Consider the following 20,150-nt stretch of genomic DNA (forward strand, 5'->3'; position numbering starts at 1 on the left):
TGGACTGTCCTGGGCAGTTATCAGAATTGAACAGAAACAGGATGGGAAAGAATCAAAGACAAAAAAGATAATGTGTTTGTGCGTTTGAAATACCCTGTTTCTCGGCAGGAGACTTCATCCCCTATGAACTACTGGGATGTAGCCCAGGACCAGCAAAGTTCATGTTATCAGCAAGAAGTTGTATTTTAAACAGCAGTTTTACAACCTGCTAGCTGCTGCTCATTTTCATCAAGTGTGATGGCGTCAGCAAAGCGTCGCAGCTGCTTCTGAGCAAAACACAGTAAGCAACTTGAATAGCTCCTTAGGCAGAAACTGAAAAAAACATCTGCCTGAATGAAATTAATGCAAGTCCATCGTGGAGACTGAATCTAATGAAGCCAATGGGAATTTGGTCAGATTTCAGGCACAAGTGAGTCTGGCTAACTCACATTTTCCAGAATTATTTGTGCCACTGTTACCTTAATCTTGTTGCCATATGGGAAACTGGGGCTGCCTCCGGTTGCCTAAGTACTTTCTTTAGAAGCAATCTGCCCACGTAAGTGACTCAGGTTTGCAGTGCTGGATGGAGCTGCACTGAGATGCTCCAACGACAGTGAATGTCTGCCTGTCTGTGGAGGTTAATACAGACCACACTGAATGAGTGTATGTGTGTGCTTGTTGCCAGAGGAAAGGCTCAGTAAATAACTGCTCGCTGCCTTGTGTCCTCATTCTGCCATGGAGGTTAGTCCACCACTACCTTGCAAGGCCACAAATGAAGCACAAAAAGTAATGAAAGAAACCTTGTGCCTAATGCAATAAATTTCTTATAAGGTAGAAAGGAGGCTGGTTGTGCAGATCTGCCTTGTTTCAGAGAGAAGCAAATGCTGAAATGTTCAGTAAGATTCTTTTTTCATCTCTTGGTAGTGAGGTGTCATTTGGAAGAAGATTGGTTGCTTTTTGAGGTGAAATTGCATGAATTAAAATAGTTCTTTTACTTAAAATGTTCACATTTATATATAGGTTGTAAATAGTCAAAAGCTACTTTGTTTTTTGATGTTGCTCTTTATTTGCCTTTAAAAGATACATTAATAAATTAAAAGCACCTAGAAGTGACAGAAGTAGCAAGACATAAGCCCGCAAGTACAATACAACACAATCTAAGAAGGTGAGCAAGAACGTCCCCAGGAAAAGCTAGAAGTGTTGTAAATAAAGCGTTCAGAATTGGCTGGTGACCAGAGAACATTACAGCTGGGACAGCCTCACTCCGTGGTGTCATTTTTCCTGCTGTTCAGGGGATAGCTCAGGCTGGTGGAGTGTTCCTCTCTTGCATCTGTTATGCCCTGCTCATCAAGGAGTTTCTATCTTGCAAAGCACCTCAAAATGTCACACAGAGCAGGACATCTCCCCTGTTTTTGGTGCCTATGAATTTAATGATTGTACCCAGAGCAGTGCTGCATGTCTGCCAAATTCAGGAGGCACAAAGGCAACTTAACTGCAGTTTTTACTTTGGGCACTTCCCACTTGATTTGTACTCTGTCACATGGAGTCTGTGAAAATGACACTCGGAGAAAACGAGAGAAAGGGTTAGAAGCTGTTGGAAGCTCAGGATGATTCCTGTTGCAAATGTGGTAGCCACAGTTTGTGAGATGAGAATCATTCACTGTATTGTTTTATCTCAATGTTGAAAGCTATCACCTGGGGTAACTAAAGTAGAATATGCATTATCTGTCTGTCTAGTTTTCTCCCCCTCCCAAATGTAATAGGGCTACGTAGGTTGACTCCTGCCTGCTCAGAAGTCATGATAAGATTATTAGAATAAAGAAAACTATTTAATTAAACCTACAGAGATAGCCCAAACCCTCAAATCACCTCAGTGATTAATGTAAAAGTACTATAGTAACTACAGTCTGGTGGATAGCAGCAGCAGTCATGCAGTCAGATTACATGCAGAGAAAGTAGTCAACAGCTGTAACTATTACATCACACAGGAGATATGAGAGATGCAATTTTTTTTTCTTTCTCATTTTCTGCTTAAAGAAATCCTGATTCTGACTGATTCCCTGTTCAGTCACTGGGTCAGAACCTCAGCTCTGTAGATCAGTGTGGCATCAAAGGGTCATGACAGGTTATGTCAATGGAACAGCAGGTCTTATGCCTGTATATTCATTTTACTGAAGAAATATTAATAAAGAGAATGTAGCGATTTCCTGATTTTACATGTCAAAAACATGTAACAGACATCAAATTATTTGTTTCATTAAAAGGTCTAGGAACAGCTAGTTTAAAAATTAATTTACCTAATGTTTCCAGCTGGGATTTTCCAAAGAGCTTAGGGCGCTTCAGTCTGCAAATAACACTGGAAGTCAGGGACAGACTTTGATTTCCAATTTCCTGAGGGTCCTTCATAAATCCCATGTTCAGGAGTTCATAGAGGGAAAAGTAGTCAGCAATGGAAGAGGCCAATAAGGAGTAAAAATTGATAGGAAAGCCATGCTGTTAAGTTTATCAGGAAGGTTGCATAGAGCCAAGAGGTTTAGTTTCCCTGGGCAGCTGCCAGTCCAAACTGACATTTCCTCTCATCTCTCAGCATGTGGCTTTGTGCTTCAAAAAAGGACTTCCGGCCAAGTGTGCAAGCACAGGAGCCATAAGGAGTTTCCACTGGAACCAAAACCTGGGGGGGATGAGCACAAACACAAAGGTTATGTTTGAGACAGGGATAGACCAGCAGAAAATCTGGCTATTCACCTCCTTAATAAAATCATGCCCAGACCTTTTCTCCCTCTTGTGAACATCAGTGGTAAATGCTGACATTATCACAAGTAAAAGTGGATCTATAATGTCCACCTGAAGGAGGAAAAGGATAGGAGAGCGCAGTAGCAGAATCACAAGACTTTGGAGGGAGACTGCAGCATAAACAGACTACAGACCATCGATGTCAATGGAATAACCCAATATTTCTCTTTCATGTGAGGGTAACATAACAGACTTTCAGTTGGACCTGGCTGGCAGCTACACCAGCTGTGGAGGGAGGAGCAAATACATCTCAACCCCTACCACTTGCTCTCTGCCTGATCCCAGGCTTGTATCTTATCCACTATAGGACCAATCTGGGATGCCACAGTGCATTCTTCTTGGGTAAAATGCACAGGCTGACATTACAATTGAGAGTCAAAAACAGTGGAGAAAGCAGGAATAATTTTTCAGAGACAGTCTCTGTTACAGATCCTTTTGATGTCCAGAGTATTCCACCTTTAGGTTTTATCAATGATACAAAAAGACAATTATTTATCTTCCTCTTGTAATCAGTTTAAGTCTCTTTTAGAGGAAATGTGGAGCTTTTACTGGGACTGGGAGAAAATTTGCTCACTTTAACTCTGTTTTATGTAGAACTGCTGCTATGCTTTGGGGCTGAATATTTCTAAAGAGGGCAGTCAAGTTGTATTTGAATCATTTACTTACTTCTTTGTCATTGGTCAAGCCTAGATTCTTCATGTCTACAACATTATAAAAAGTGTTGTTCAGGACGACTTCTATGACCTGTACCTAAAACCATGAAAATGGATGAGACAATGAATTAGGGCATCTTTTCAGTCAACAGCCTAGCAGGCTTTTCACTCTGAAAAAAAGAACAATGCCACTCCCCCAGTACAGTTGATCAAATGCAATCTAGTGAACATGTGTGGCACACCTTTCACTTTTATTCAAGTGCTGCCAAGAACTGAGTGATGTTCTCCTCCACTGTGTTCCCAGCTGGTGAATTTCCAGTCTTAGAACTGACAGAGGAAATAACAGTCTCATGTTGGTCTTCTCAGTGGTGCAATTAACATTCTCTACTATTGAAGTAAAACATCATTAGGAGGAAAGAAGATACCTGTGGCACTCTGGAAAGGACAAGCATCTGGATGCAGTTGACAGTTTTCTGGTAAGAGGGTGAATATTCCCCACAGTCAGGTGGTCCAGCAAAGGCGTCGAGGATACATTCACGGATTTTTTTCCTAGAGGTAACACAGGTTCTTACAAAACCTTGTATCAGCTGTCTCTGCTTAGATCTGTAATGTTCTGTTGTGGGGTGGTTTTTGTTTATATTTTGCATGTCTTCTCTGACAAATAGCCCATGGGATGTTGTAGCCCATGGGAAGAACAAGTTGTACTTTCACCCACATTGTCTCCTCTCCCCCCCCTACCAGATATATAATTCACAAAAAGGTTTTGTTAAAACTATTTAACAAAATAGTTATTTTGTTCTCTCTCTCTAAAGTGTTCTGTACTGAACACTGAACTGTTCTTTTGAATCCTGTCCAGTGATGTACCCTTAGAGAGAGAAGTACCCCTAAGACATGTCTCTCACCCCTCGTAATGAGCTTATTGCTGTCACGGAGACCTGTGAGTGGCTGGTACACAGCAGCTGTGGATCTGGCCCTAGACCTTCTGTATTGTATAGAGGGACTTTGTGAGTATACATTGGGAAATTAATATTACTTGATAGAACATATACCATATGCAGTTAAAGTCAAAATCCTTGCATTCGCCGTATGACCATTTGCAGAAGAACTCTCCACATAGAATCCTGTCATGTCTTTCAGGAAGTGTGGTGTGTTCATTCTTATAGAAGCCTTCAAATCCAGACTGTGTTGTCTTCATAAGTTTCAGGTCCTTAATTCCAGCAAAGACAATCAGAGGACCTGTGATTGAAAATTACAAGAAAATATGAGCTTCTTTTCACACAAAGAAAGAAACCTTTGGGTGCATACTTGCATTGACAGCTCCAGAGCCAGAAAGCAGACAATAACTTTCTGCACACTGATATTGGCAGAAAGGTAAGAAACGAGACAGAAACTACTGAAGTCAGGCTCAATCTAGAAAATGGAGAATCCTATCAAGTGGTCTGCAGTTAAGAAAACCTGAGGATAGACTTTTTTATCTTGCTTGGAATTGGGACGTGTTGGGTTGGATCGTGCTGATGTCAATTTAGGAATGGCTCTAAAGGGAAATGAAATAGGCTACCAGTGCTGTGATGGTGGCTTTTCCAAGAATGCAGACAAAAGTAAAAATTCTCTGTATAAAGACAGAGCCTCAGTCAGTAATTTGCTTTAGGTACCCATCCTTTTGGGAGTTTTGCATCTCTGAGAATGAGAGCCAGGAGCCAATGCAAATCCCTGCAGTTCAGCTAATGAGCAGGAACTGGCAGTGATACAGATGCCACCCACAGGTTCAAACTGACAGTGGCTTTGCTCTTAGCCACTATTTATAAAATGAGCTGTCGAGGATCACTGCTGCATGGGTGGATCATTGTTTTCTAAACACCAAGCAGTTGTAACCTGAACTTTTTCTGCTGACACTTTTGAACGGCAGCTATTTCAGTTTCAAGTAGTCAGTCATTTAGAGCACACCAAGATGGTAACTGAAAATTTCACTGACCAGAGCTGCCAAAGAGCTTATTCAGAAGAGAGAAACTTCATGGCATGCAGGCTCATTCAGGGCCTGTGCAGATAGTCAGGGCCTGAAGTCCAAGCTGCTGGTTTTGTGCTGCTCTTGGTGCTCACACTAGCTAGTTAAAAAATCATCCTTGAATATGTCAAATGCATAGTAATCCTGCCTTGGATTTGGAGGACTCACAAATTTAGTCCTTAAACGATGTCTTTGAAAGAATTTTTACTGCAAATAATTCCACCGTGGTAGACATTTCTGTATTGCATGGTTGTTTAGAGGTTTGGGTGTTTTTAAACTGCTCTGTGACTGGATATTACTGACACTGTATCTTCTCTATTTCTTTTCTTGTTTATATTCAATATTGTTTTTGAATGAGTCTAAGGAGGTGTATCTATCATTTTACCTATGTTCCCCTGTTATTCACTAAAGCTGTAAAACAAATCTAAAGAGACTGACCTTGGACAGGATATTTTGGGGTTTGTACAGATCTTAAATAATTCATCACTTGGGTATAAGACTGTGACACACAGGTATTAATGTAGTGCAGGTACTATCAGTGAACCCAGAGAGATATTTATCTTATACTCAAATACTTAGACTTATTTGAAAGAGCTCCTTGCAACAAAAGATTGCTGTACAGTCAGCGAGCCTTTAAGTCAGCCTGAAACGAGCTCCAAAGGAGACAGCACCCAGGGAGAGTTTCCAAGGGGAACAGCTCATGCTGTGCTTTCAGGAGGCTTTGTGCTCGTGCTGCCTTCAGTTGACAAATTTTGATTCAGTAAAGTTACTTACAATGTTTTGAGTTTCCAAAAAACTCTGAGCCTTTTATCAGCTGATACAATGGCAAAACCTAATACTATCAAACCTCACTAGGGTTTTCTTTTTCATGATAAGAAAATTATTAAACAATAGGATTAACTGAGAAATGAACTCCTGTGTCTGGCTGATAGGTGCATAGGAGGGTGCTAAATATAGAGAACATTCTCTTAGAAGAAAAATAAAAGTGATTTGAAAATCATCACTTTGGTTATTGTTCACCTAGGCAGGGAATTCTAAAGAAACAACTAAAGGGCTACATGAAGGGAAGTCTAAGAAGGAAGGGTGGTTTCTTCAGTAAGCCATAAAAGCTTTCTGTTTGTGTAGAATCTGAAGTTGCAGAATCGCTTGTTAAATTTTCATGATAATGAAAAATTTAATACAATCTACATTTAGAGCAACAGCTTTTCAAAAATGTATAGACTCTTTTTGTTTCTTTCTTTTTTTTTAAATTCGGTGTCTTGTTTAACGTTTTCCAGAAAATACAGTCAATACTGTTGAGGCTGCCAAAATTACAGCAGTAGTTAACAATACTAGAGACATTAAAAAAGATTAGGCCGATTGGCACTGGAGACTTGTACAGGCTTTCTGTGTTCTTTCAGCAGGAACACAGGAACAGTGCTCAGATGGACCTTTCAAAACTTGTGTCCTGTCCACACGTGAAACTGGTTCTTGCCACTGGTTCAGGAGAGGATGGGAAATAGTTGTAAGTTGTATTAATGTAGTATAGACAGGTACTGAACTAATGCCTAAGCCCTCTAAAGCCATTATGTGAAATGATACAGTGGCCTCAGCTCGGTTCCCAGTAATGCGGGAAATGCGTTAAACAAAACACCATCACAGTGAGACTTAACTTGGGCTTTTGTTGCAAGCTATAGCAAGTAGAGATAAACTCCCTTTGGAGTGCCAATTCATGGACAGACAGCTGAGCTTGAAAGCCTACCTTTTAAGTATCACAAAACTCTTGGTCAAGCCAAATACTGCTTTGTTTATGCATGGTGTGAAAAAACAGTAAGCACGCTGAAGTATTTTCATGTGAAAAATGGTTCACATGTAGACCGAAGTGCTCACAATGTTCAAGCTAGTCTGGCTTGTAGCAATGAAATTGCTTTCTTAGAAATAAAATTAAGGCATGTTGATAGGAGTTTGAAAATTACTGCAAACCAGGCAATTGGCCTGCAGCAGTGTGGTATCAGGTAAGGATCACAGGAGACTGCTGGTTGTAGTATAAAGTAGAAAAGTAAGCAGCCTGTTGTCAGAGGGCTGTTAAATCCTGTGGCAGGATGTAACAGGTCTGTTGGATGTGCCGTTGTAACCATTCCAGGTTTGGGATATACGTACAAATGGGAGCTACGTTAGTTCCTCAGCCATGTCTCAGAGATCAAGAACGTCAAAATTGCACTATAAAAATCTTCTTTGGTTTAGACCTCTGGAGCAGTTTGGCTGTGCCCTAAGCCCTGTAACATCCACAGCTATCTCTAAAGCCATCTTCATCTCTCATTGGCAGAAATATTTACAGAGAAGTAGGGGACGCTGCCAATTCTTTTCTCACCATTCCGGCACTGCTCAGCTTCACAAAAGCGGATCCCATCAGGAACACATATGAATGAGTGGATGTGGGGAACGCCATCCTGCAATTTAGAGCAGACATGTAAGTAAAAGAGCCATAAATATTATTATGTTAATTTGAGAACAGGAGCTAAGAGAGTGAGGAATGGCTACAGCATAAACAAATGGAATTTATTAGTATTTTAGATACCTCATGCAGACGTTGCCATGGTACTTCTTGAACGTAGGCTTTGACGTACGCCACTTGGCAAAATGTTGTCATGAAGTGATTGCAGATATCTATAGCAAATTGTTCTAAACTTGGGATCTAAGGCAGCAAAACAGTATTATTAGAAAGAAGCAATAACTTCATGTACAAAAGTAGATATTTGTTTGTTGTATTTGGGAAGAATCAGTGTGGTTAAAAATGCATTTCTCTTATTTCTAGCTTGGCTCACTGTGCCCAGTCATTTGACCAGCTTGCAGCATATGCTGCAAATAGCAGCTATAGTTTTGTCAAAAATCTTCCATTCTGTGGTACAGTGAGCTGCAGTTCTTGGACCGAGAGAAACTGCTGCAGGAGTCTTATGCTTTGAGGATATAATGCTGAAATAATAATTTATCATGATTATTCTGATTGAAATGGTGATATTCTAATTAAGTTTTACAGGGTAAAGACGGGATTTCATTACGGAGAAATTTAGTGCTACAGATTGTCATTATGATACATGCAATTGATGGCAGTAAGAGCACAGAAGAATTAAGAGGAGTCTCATACTTTGAGACCTTCTGTTTAAAATTACTATATAGGAATAATGTGGGATTATGGGCTATTAAAAAAAAAAAGATGGCTTTTATATGATAAACCCACAAAAAACAGTGCTAGCTCTTGAGAAGAAAGGCTTTTGAAAGCTAAGAAAGAATCCACAGGACAAGCAGTGGAGGAGGAAACTAAAATCACTGACAATTACTTTGGAAATAGTCTGATATGCAAATTGAAAATAAAAAGTTAGTATAGCAAATACTTGCAAATGAAGTTGTAAGAAACAGCAAGGCTAGTTAAAAAATAAAAAAAATACCCCATTTTTTTTGGCCAACACAAGGACAATATTCTTTATGGTGTCTGTAGGTATCACAAGGGAATTGTTTCCTTCCAGGTACTCCTGAGGAGTAGTCAGCCGGAGATGCGCACACACTTCCACTTCTTTAACAAACTGCTTTTTTCCCTCTTTATGAAGGCGAAGGAACTTAATTGTATTCTTGCCATATTCACAGTTGAGGACTTCGAGGTCTTTAATCTACAAATAAAACACGTGGCAATAATAAAGAAATGCAGTGGAAGCCTGAGTTATGCTGTCATGAAACAATGTCAGTGAAACATAAGCAGTGCTTATGGCCTTTATGTTTGTAGTTACCCATGATAATGAGAATATTTTCATTATAAATTGCAGAGTCCTGACAGGAAGAAAAAATGCTTTAGGAGACTATTATTGTATTAGTAGCAGCTGTGATGAAATTCTAAAATTTTCTGGGGAACAGATTATAGAACAGGAGTCACAGTGAACTAATCTCTCATTTGTCATCTGTGAATTAGTCCTCACTATATAGACCTTCACTGAGTCTCTTCTCTGGATCATTGGTTTTGTTTGCATTAAGCCCTATTATTAATAAAGTTTTACCCTGCTTCTGTCAAACGCACCCCATTTACACATCTCTTACAGTGTTGGAGAGGCTGTACTAGCAAGGGGACAAAATTCTGCAAAGGTTGTGAGGATTTCTGTTGTGCTGAAATACCCAGAGCTCATTGCACTAGACTTTCCATGAGGCTGAAATATCCCATACTCCATATCAACAACTTTTAATGCAAAGCAACCCCTTTTCATGTAGGCATAATGAGAATGGAGAAAGAGCACTTTCCACACCAAAATATGAATTGAAGCTTTTTCTGTGTGAGTTGCTAAAAGATGTGAAATCGCTCCATTCAGACCTGTTTGTTCCTAAGAGAAATGTTAATGCACTAAAAATAGTTGAAAAAGGCATTAGCTGATTGTAAGTAAATTAATTTGGTTCACAGATCAGAGCGTTTCTCCGGCTCAGTCCCTAAGGGCTCAGTCCCGAGGGGTGACTGAAGGAGCCCAGGGCTGACGGGAGGTCCCCAGCACCGGAGCCGGCATCGGGCGGGGCGCGGCGCTCACCGGGAACCCTTTCTGCGGGCATGGGGCAAGGGCTGGGCGAAGTAGTGAGCTGGAGATGGTGTTGTTTTGCTTGTCTGAACACCAGGGGTTTTTTTCAGATAGTTGTGAAAAATTTGTACGTCAGTATGGAGAACTGAAAGGGAAACAAAACGGGTTTCGGTATCTACAGGCTGGAGCCTGTTTTAAAGCAGAATACCGTGAATATTCTAAATAGTCAAAATAATTTTTTTCCTGTTTTTTGTCAAAAACACAGCTTGTCAACTGTCATTTTGTTGCCCAAAGAAACCGTGAGCAGTTTCCGGCGGCTCCCAGGAGCCCTTGCCCCGCTGCCCATGGCCGTCCCTGCTGCGGAGCCCTGCTGCCCGGGCCGGCTGCGCCGTGCCGGGCGTGCTCCCTGCTCCGTGGGCAGGAGCTGACGGCTCTCGCAGCGCAACTTCTGCTTTCAGAGCCGCTCGGGGCTCGCCCTGCGCAGCCGGGAAACCAAAATGCCGGCGGGATCTGCTTGGTGCCACCCTGCTCTGCTCTTACTTCTCTCCTGCGTGCCCCTGTGGGCCGCTGAGATTTCCTGCAGGAATGAAGATGGGGAGACGGTGGACTGGTGAGTAAATACCGTGCAGGGGAGAAACGCTGGGAGAGTAAATAAATACATTGAGATTAAACCGCGGGAAGTGGGTGGGTCACCGAGGAGCAATGCAAAGGCAAAAGCTGGTTCAGCGCTGTTGGCATCAGAATAGCGACGGGGTGCTGCGTTTGAAAAACCGAGGATAAGTCGCTGAAATCTGATTTAATTTCCCTCAACCAACCACCGTGCAGCATCATGACTAACTGCAGAACAATCAAATAATCACGGTTTTACACGGCGTTCGTGTCTCATGATCAAAGGGAGCATAACCTGTGTTGCGGTGCCAAGGCTGCGCTCGCCAGCGGCAGCCCCGGGGGCACGGCCGGGCCCGGGAAGCGCCGGGCGGGGAAGGCGCCCGCCTGTCCCCTTCGGCTGGCTCCGAGCAGCACCGGGGCTCTCGGGCCCTTGCTGAGCGCCACTGAGGGCAGCGTGGCCGAGCCGCCTGTGCCCTGCCACTGGAGCAGAAGTCGCTCCCTGCCCGGAGCTGCCGTCGCGGTACCGCCGGTGCCTTCCCCACTGCCAGCTGCGAGCCCAACTTCGGGCATTAAATGATTAATTGGATTCATGAGTTTTCAAGATGAAAAGATGCAAAGTACAATTGCATAATATCCAGCCCAGATTTTAAAAGTGAAATGAGGGCTCTTTAAAAAGAGCTTCCTGAAGATAAATAACCAATTTCAAAAGAAAAATGTTTTTCTTGTGAACAACGATTAGTTTGGATACAAGTGCTAAAGAAGTAGGCCCATCCCTTTCCTTGTACACAGTGCTAACTGCGGGGAAGGCAGGCGCTCCTGCACCGCAGGCAGGAGCACAAAGCTGGCTTTGCTCTCTGTTGGCACAGCATCAAATGTATGAGGGTCTAATCCATCCCCATGACTTGTCACCTTTGCCAAGGCCCTTCTGGATAATGTAATTTTTTCAAGAATCAGACTCTTAGTTGGTGCAGCTACCTAGGAACTTAAATGTATGAGATATTTTATTTCTCCCTAAACTGGATTTATTCCTTGCAGAGTGAGGTTTTTTGTGAAAAACAAACGAACACAAAAACCCAAACAAACCAACAAAAACCACAGGCCAATATGTATACAAACTGTCAATTTCTTAGATGAAGACAATTTTTGTATTAAAATTTTCTGATAAATTCTATGAAGGCCGGGGCTAGGTGTAATTAACCTGTCCCTCAGTGTCAATGCCAGTGGTGTGGGGCCTGTTCCAGGAGGGAACCTGGGGGTCTGCACAGGCAAATCCATGTTCCGTTTCACAAATTTAGCCGGTAAGACAGGGGGATTACCTTTTCAATATGCCTTGATCAAAAGGAGAGAAACTTGCCTGTCTGCTGGGGTCATTCTAGTTTACTAAGAAGAGTCAGCCTTTGGATTCTGGATTTGGTTGCTATGAAGCTGACAGGAGAAGCAGAACTGAAACTGCTGAGAAAAGCCTCCTCTTAAGCAAAAGATGTCAATGTCCTTTTGAACAAACAACACTGCATTATTTTCAGTTAGCAGCAGGTTTGTGTGAGTTCCTGCTATGCAGTGGTTTCATCCTGCAGTATTCCATAACGCCTCAGTACTCACACACCCTTTCATTTGTCGCCGAACCGGAGGGATCACTTGCTTTATCTGACCTGATCCCATCTGCGCTCCCCAGCTGGGCTGGCAGCTCCTCCCCGCACTCAGTACCTGGGCGGGCAGAAGTCTCTCCTGCGCTTTCACTTCACTCGGGATCTCGTCCCACAGTTCTGGGGCTGCCAGAGCACACGGCCGTAGGGCCGGCAGTGTCAGGAGCGCAGTCTTTGCTTTATTCATCTAAACTCACTGCTTTAAAGCCAGCATAATGCTTTCTGAGAAATGCTGAGTCAAGGACTGAAGCCACCATGCACACTGTTTGTTTGGGCTCTTTCTGAGGGGGTGGGGAGGAAGGGAAGAAGTAAAGATGTGATTCTTGCTTGTAAGTTGTGTTCAGTCACAAGAAAACAATGTGACGATGTTAATCCGGTCTAAGCGGATTTGGTCTTTCTTGGTTCTCAGGAAAATAACTTTTACTCTGCTCCCACAGATGCCTAAGTTCTTGAGAAATTTCCTATGCACAAATAGCACTAAAGATTTTATACAACTTTAATTGGTAATACACTCAGCTGGCTTTCTGGAAAGAGCCAAAACATGTATCCACTGGGAATTGGCAGGCAATTTCCTGACAGCTCGGTGACTAGCATTTCATAAGCATATCTGCTGAGGTGGGTTTGTCATATGCAAGGCTGTAAACATTTCCAGAGCATAAACCTTTCAGTAGGTTTCAAAGTAGTTTGGAAAGGCTTAATCTCCTAATTCCTGGATCAGCTCTTACTACTGTAACTACTGCTATTCCTCTCCTTTCCAAATCTTCATTTCAAATCTTTATTTCAAATAAAGGGATTGTTGTGACTCCTGGTGCATGTATAGGCACAGACCACTCTCCCCAGCCTAGTTACATAAATCACTTTCTTCTCTGTGATCTGTCATCAGAAATTATTTCTCCTGAGATGCTTTTGAGATCATTCAGTCAGTGGCAATGCAGGTGGATTACCAGGACCACCACTGGTGTGTGTTGTTCTTCTGCCAGTGGATTAAATGTTCTTCTCTAGCAAAATGCTCTCCCACCACTTTACTTGTGTTTGGACATGTCTTTTGTGACCAGCTTGAGCCTCTAAATCAACTGGGCGAGGTTTACTCCTCCTGATACACTTGAGGGGTTAAGCACAGGCTGCATTTTTGTTAAATAGTACAGATTGAAAATAATGTCACTCAGACCTCACTGTTGACATTAATAGCAAATTACTCAATTACAGCCCTCAGAGAAAGTAGCTGAGTTAATTACATTGTGATTAATCCCACAGACTTGTGCACTGGGAAAACTTGTTTACTTTATCAGGAACCTTAATATGAACTCAGCCATTTACTCTGTTTACTGACAATATTAAGTCCTTTACAATTTTGAAGAGATTTGTATTCCTGGCTAATGGTTTGAAAATTTCCAGTCTGCAACAGTTCATCAGAGTGCAAGTCTGTTATGGAAAGTATGGTTGTAACTACATTGTATCACTTTGCTTTATACTTATTTTGTGATTGTAACACATATAAAGATAATGTAATGCACTTTTTTATGTCAATACCCAATTTTATCTATTTACTATAAAGCCATATTTATATAATATAGAAATTGTTTGACCTGGGGGAATGTTAGACTGGGTTTGGGACCTGAGGTTCTTTACCAGACTAGGAGCAATTGGGATTTCATGGACTCAACCAAGGCTACCTCAAATTCCTCACGGGTACCACAGCAGTCTGGCCACAGCAACAGGAATTTGGCGCTGAATCAGCCTCCCTTGCTTGCTAAGAAGCAGCACAGATTTGTCTGCAGCAGGGACTGTGCTGCCAAACTGCAGCTGGTCCCTGGGCTGGGTCATTGCTTTGAGGGTGAGGTCACACTGCTCCCCTCCAGCCCAGGCAGCCCTGGATTCACCCTCCTTTTTCTCAGGGAAGGAGATTCTCATTTACACATTCAGACAGGGTGGTGGTGAAAAACCAATTGCTCTTCACTGTTGCAGGTTTGCTCTTTACAAGCTGCCAAAGCATGCCAAAGGACAGATTCCCATGCTGGGACTGGAATACCTGTACATGGACGCCCTGGCTCCACAGTGGCAGCTTGGTAAATACCTCATCAACATGAGCCAGGGTGCTCTGGGACAAACACTGCAGCAGCTGTATGAGACATATGAATCCAAGGCAAGTGACATTTCATTTTTGTTAGTGTGGTTACTTGATATTCTGTGCAGATGACATGAAAGCAGCCAAAATAAGCATATAAGGCTAGGCCTGACCAATGGATCTGCTAAAACATAGCGGAGGAGCACCTTGACAGCTGGGCAGATTATTTGCAGTTTTGGCTACAGTTAGGGATAATCCTCAAACTTCTAATTTCTAGTCAAGCTTTTCATATAGTTAGAGTATTGTCCACCAAAAAAAGAGTGTTCATACATTCTCTCTTTGGCTTCTTTTCTGCAATTCATGTTGAGCAATATCTGAAGCAATATCAGACCAAGGTCAGTGGTAATTGTCACAGACACTTGTCCTAAGCCCTGCTATGTGCATGTGTTTCTTACTCTGACTCAAATCAAATCTGGGCTTTCATCATCCCCTGAAATGACTGTGACTGCTCCAGCAGTGGTATGCTTCTTGTTCACCTTTTTTTTTGCTCCCAGCCTCAGACACCTCATGTACCTCATTTGTGTGAAGAGATTGTAAAATATCACAAGATTTCCCAATAATTATTTTTTTCCCATCTGTGTGGTATTGTTGGGAGTCCGGGTGTGTCTTCGCATTTCTCCTGTGGGTTTGTGGTAGGGTGCAATTAATTTGTATGTAGAAGAGACTCCCAAAAGTCACTCAAATATTGGCAGTCCAGAAAATTGTCAAATCCCAGGTCTTACTGCAGCTGTAATAAACTGTTTAAAACTCAGAGTACATTGGGAGGGGAGGCATGTCCCAACTCCTTTGAAGTTCTCTATCCGGGGGAAATAAGGTGTGGTTGTATGCAAATTTTCTGCAAAAAAGCTTTAATTGCTTGCCCTTAATAAGAACAGTTGTCATGACTATTTTTACTCAGCAAATATTTTTACCAGATCTGATTGCTAAATCAGAGAGAGGCCCAAAAAACAGACAGTGGAACTTCTTTGCAAGCAAGTGGCCACTAAACCCATGTAAACTGGCTTAGCAAGCATATTCTACCCTTGGGAAAGGGCTACTGAAGTGACTGAGAGAGCTTCCACTTCATGGCAGCTGAGGCTCTAATGCTGAGTCTTCAGGTTTATTTTACTGCAATGTCTGTGGGGACTGTGTCAGCTGAACTGGGAGCAGGATTAGGCTCGTGATGTTCACTCAGAGGAATCCTGAATTCTTTCTTCTGTTCCCAGCAGATGTTTGCTTAAATGCCTTCCTCTTACTGAATGTCATGTCTGAGAAATGTGTGTTTCCCTGCAGAGGAACACCATTGCATATGCGATATACAACGATGAGATCCCTGAATCAGACTCCAAGGGGTCGAAACATGGACACACCAAAGGTACAGGGAGAGTCCCAAACTACTATTTTCTCCTTTCTAAAGTTGCAGATAGCATCTGCTTGTCTGTCTGTCTATCTGCATATCTAAAATTCCTGCCTGAGGCAAAACTGAAGAGTGATTTGCATGGTGTGTGATTTTTGTATAGTTACCTATGCTGCAGCTTCTGTTTTGGTTTTGCTATGCCTGTGCTGTGTGAAGGATCCTGGGGATTATGGACTCTGTTTCAAGAGTTGAAACTAATACAAATCCTTTGAACACCATCCTGTGCCTGATGGCAAAGCAGTACAAGATGCGAAGGGAAACATTCCCTCAACAGAAACACCTCCAAACTTTCTGGGACAAGAAACTACTGCCAAGATCATGGGAGCACTGTAGGATGTAGTTAGAGAAAATTGGGACTTGAAATGAGTGTGAACTTCAGTGGAGTTTAAATGTTCCTCTGAGGAAGCAGTTGGGGTTTGCCCAGCCTGATGTGGAAATCTGCCCATTTTGCAGGGCTGTATCTTCAGGCTGCAGCAATGGGCACAGCTCAGGAGCATGATCCACCCTGGAGGGGAGAAGCATAGCCTGTCTCTGCTGCTTCCCCATGGGAGACATTTTGGTCTGGGAAAGAAGACACAGTGTTGACAGAAAGTGTTTCCCTTTGTCCAGTGAATAATTGAAGTGAAGAAAGATGAGCAATGGAGAGAGGGTCACAACCCGTGACCTTCAATTATCAGAACTCTTGAAGGCAAAATTTGAGCAGAGGAAGGGGGTGTGAAAGGATTTTATTCAAATAAAACATGATAACAGTTTGAGTTATGCAGGAAAGAATTGATGCAATTTTAATTATTAGTGTCTCCTGTGGTCCAATAATCTACTCTAGAACAGCTTACTGTAGACATTGACGCATTGAAATGTGGTATCTGCAGCACCAAAACCAAAGTAGGGCACAGCTCTATCATCTCAGGGTTTTGTCCTCCTTTATTCATTTGCAGTAACTTTTATTTTGACAGGATTTCTGCTCTTGGATAAATCACAAGGCTTCTGGGTGATTCACAGTGTGCCCCTGTTCCCTCCCAGCCCTGAGGATGGTTATGGATATCCATCTACTGGGGAGTCCTTCGGACAGACAGCCATCTGTATAACCTTCAAATATGATCAGTTCACAGAAATAGGTATGAAAAGCTTCTCCCTAAGAAAGCCTTTGTTCCACCACACCTCTCTGATTGCTTTCCTTGAGGTTTCCCCTCAAAAATTCCTTGTTCTTGACCTTTTTTTGTTACATTGAGAAACCAAGTGGGGCCTGGAAAAAGCATTCTTGGCTTCAGTTGTGTTTATCCAATGATTTCCTGTGTGAATGTGGGAAATTCACTCTTCCACTCTGTTTTCATCTCCCTGTGGGGACTGTCAGGATAATAATAGTCACAAGTGTATATCAAGAGTAAACTCAGTCCATGCAAACAAATGCTTTGGAAATACAAAGTAGGACGATTAATCACTTTTAACAGTAATAGCTCAGTCAGCAACAGTCATTTGCAGTTCAAAAAATGTAAGGCAACCACTGCTTGAGCTGCAGTAGTAGCCTTGACTCATCAGAAATATGAAGTACGGAATAAATATCACCTAGAATTTTCCCAGGTATTTCTTTGCCACAAAAATTGCCAATACTAAATATATAAAAGACCCCCAAACCCAACAAAATACAGCTGCAAGATTCAGAACTATCTGGCAGTGATAACAGGTACTGGAATCCTGAAAAGGGACTATTGAAAGACACCACCAAGAAGTCATATTGGGATGTTACTCAACTCTTTTCAGACTTTTTTCACTCTTCTCTCACTTACAAACCTCAGGTCAAGTTAATGCTGTGCAAATTGCCAGGCTGGCCATGCCTCAGAGCTGTCTAACCCAGGTTCCTGTTTGTGGAAACACATCTATGCATGTGTTTAGCAGAAGAGGACAAAACTGAGATGCATATGCTAATGCTTTTCCTGCCTCATCTTCCCAGCTTCTGCTAATCTGTGGTTCAGGGATTTCCTGAGCCAGAAAGACTGGAGTGTTTCTGATGGACTGTCTTCCATGAACTCACCGAATGAGCCCATTTGTTCCCTAGCTGTTTATGCTATCCATGGCAAGGACTTCTACAGCTGAGCTCTGCACGGTTCAGAAAAGGAGATTTCTTCTGCAAATTCAATCCAGATGCTGAAAGTCAAGTTCTGTTCTCCCTAAAACCAAACTAGACCCTTTGGCAGCTCCTCTGTTTGCATTTGGCTTGGCAGCTGTAACTGGCTGGAAACTAGTCCTGCAAATACAGCCAGGTTTGGATTTACACATGATGTCTGAGTGCTCCCTGACTGCAGGGAGGCTTGAAGATGGGCATGGGTGGAAGTGGCAGTGAACCAAAACCACCAGTTAACAGTTCTGCTGGAAATAATGGGGTGTAAGTGGAAAGCCTGAGTGTACTCTCCCAGCCAGTCTTTGTGCTGCAGGACCAGTCAGAATACAAAGCAGTACACACATTCTTGGTTGCTAAAATAAGATACTTTGACACTTAACTCATCCAGGAGATAGGCTGTGAAGATTAGGAAGGTTTTATGTCCAAGACCGACCTTTGCTCTCTTGATTGCTTTTCTTTAACACATTTTAATTCTGCATGTGTTCATTTTTATGGGTTTTTCTCAGACCGACAGATGCTGAGTTATAATCCAGGAATCTACAACTGTTCCATCCCTGAAATCTTCCAAGCTGATCTCCCAAATCTCCAGAAACTCTGTGCAAAGTCCAGGCTGCCCTTGGCCCCTTTGCACCACCTCTCCAAGCTCCAGTCAGCTCATGGGGAAACCTTTCTCCACTTTGCAAAGTCACACTTGTTCATAGATGGTAAGAGAACCTTTTGCTCTCTATATAACACATTCTCAACTAATTCTTAAAATATGAATTAATAAATTATTTAAAAATTCATATTCTCTCTGAGGGGGAAAAAGGAAGTTCAGCTTCAGAGATAAATGTAACAGAGGGCAAGGTGTGCTGTCCTATCCTAATGTTCTCTCAGCCACACAAAGCAAAAAGCTGTCTGGTCCATCCTAAGGTATTAAACAATTAGATTTTCAGGAAAATGATGTTCCATTATTCAACAGTAACAAACAAGAAGAAATAGGAGGGTTGAATCATCTGGGAGTTTTTTGTTATGAAGAGGACTTGCAATTTTTTTGTCTGTTCCCTTTTTTCGTGCTGTTTGCTTGCAACAGGTTTTCTAGAAGGAGAAAAAGTAGAAATGAACTTCTGAAAAAGTCAAAATAAGGGGGGGGAGCAAAATTCCCTCTGGCCGACTTCATGCTTTACAATGAAACTAGCACAATTTAGATTATGCTTTTCAGTCTGTTCTTAAATGAAAGAACATGAAACACTGATTGCCCACACCCTGTGTTATTCCACAGATATCTACGTGGCCTGGATGGCTCAGGAACTGAAGACTGATTTGTTGGCTGAATCCTGGCAGCGTTCTGGCGAAAAACTTTACTCGAATTGCTCTCTCGACTACCACGTCTACAACATAAACATAATAGGGATGCCACTGAACTCCACCTTTCATTCCATTAATGATCATTCCAAATGGGCTGTTTCAAGGAAATACAAAGATCAGTGGACATGCATTGGGGACTTGAACCGTGCTGCTGAGCAAGCTTGGAGAAGTGGCGGGTTCATCTGTACCCAGAACGAACAGATCTACAAAGCCTTCAGGCATTTGGTAATCCACTATGAAAGCTGCACTTCTGCTCACAGAGAGCTGTAACAAACCATTCCTCCCAACCAGCACAGCCCTTGTTACATGGGAAGTGTAGAAATCTCTCTCTCTCTGAACTGTATTTTCACTCTGAAAAGCAGCCCTGTGAGTTGCCAGATGTGCTGGGCCATCCCCTTGTTAGCTGTGCAGGTGGAGGGCAGCTGTTTTCCTGTGGGGTGTGTGCTGGGCCCTGCTCTGCTCCCTGGCTCCTGTCATTATCCCAGGTGGGATGGGGTGGGAGGGACACTGCTGCACGGGGCTGCACCAAAGCACATCTCTGTGAACACCCTGCACAGGCATCCCTGGGCACCTTGGGAGTGGGGCTGAACCTGGGATGGCAGGGATGACAGAAACCTCTCTGTTGAACTGGGCTGTCAGCACTGGCAGGTAGCAAGGGATAAGTACCCCCAAGTACTTCAGAGTTGCCCTGGATTTCTGGCAGTGTTGAGATAAATCACAGCATTTCTGCTCAGCTTGGGCTGAATCTCTAAAAGAGCTGAGAAAATTAGATCCAGACAGGGGGATGAGTAGATCTGAGGACAGGAAAGCCTCATTTTTACATGATTAATTTTTAGAGAATTAATGAACTTTAAATCATCTTTAAATTATCTGCAACCAATAGCTTGGAAATATTCCTAGTGCTTCTAATATGTACAGCAATTTTATAAACAAATAAACATGTTCAAAATATGAATAA

The 20,150-nt window shown here is 42.5% G+C and overlaps 2 protein-coding genes across 5 annotated transcripts in view; one reads left to right on the top strand and one right to left on the bottom strand.

Annotated features, from left to right (window-relative positions):
- DNASE2B (deoxyribonuclease 2 beta) overlaps nucleotides 1-20,150 on the top strand; it is a 42,982-nt gene that overhangs the window by 4,834 nt on the left and 17,998 nt on the right. For 3 of the 4 annotated variants that reach the window (XR_014616390.1, XR_014616391.1, XM_084211633.1), the window contains exons 1-9: nucleotides 3,939-3,980; nucleotides 4,624-4,796; nucleotides 7,733-7,876; nucleotides 10,222-10,566; nucleotides 14,174-14,351; nucleotides 15,606-15,687; nucleotides 16,683-16,844; nucleotides 18,352-18,549; nucleotides 19,107-19,417. Coding sequence is in view for 2 of the 4 variants with exons in the window: in XM_084211633.1 (XP_084067759.1) it covers nucleotides 10,454-10,566; nucleotides 14,174-14,351; nucleotides 15,606-15,687; nucleotides 16,683-16,844; nucleotides 18,352-18,549; nucleotides 19,107-19,417 (1,044 nt within the window). In the remaining 2 variants the exon portion in view is untranslated. Of the gene's footprint in view, nucleotides 1-3,938; nucleotides 3,981-4,623; nucleotides 4,797-7,732; nucleotides 7,877-10,221; nucleotides 10,567-14,173; nucleotides 14,352-15,605; nucleotides 15,688-16,682; nucleotides 16,845-18,351; nucleotides 18,550-19,106; nucleotide 20,150 lie in introns of those variants that run through there. The other variant, XM_084211632.1, reaches the window with a different exon arrangement.
- On the bottom strand, nucleotides 1,096-10,302 carry LOC311156948 (uricase-like; the record flags this gene model as incomplete). The annotated part of the gene is made up of 8 exons (XM_084211293.1): nucleotides 1,096-2,650; nucleotides 3,439-3,522; nucleotides 3,851-3,974; nucleotides 4,475-4,661; nucleotides 7,778-7,856; nucleotides 7,985-8,101; nucleotides 8,853-9,071; nucleotides 10,255-10,302. The coding sequence occupies 8 exons, from the start codon at nucleotides 10,300-10,302 to the stop codon at nucleotides 2,513-2,515; spliced, it is 996 nt and encodes a 331-aa protein (XP_084067419.1). The 3' UTR covers nucleotides 1,096-2,512.

This window comes from Fringilla coelebs (genome assembly GCF_963513975.1).
Source record: "Fringilla coelebs genome assembly, chromosome: 9".
Lineage (NCBI taxonomy): Eukaryota > Metazoa > Chordata > Aves > Passeriformes > Fringillidae > Fringilla > Fringilla coelebs.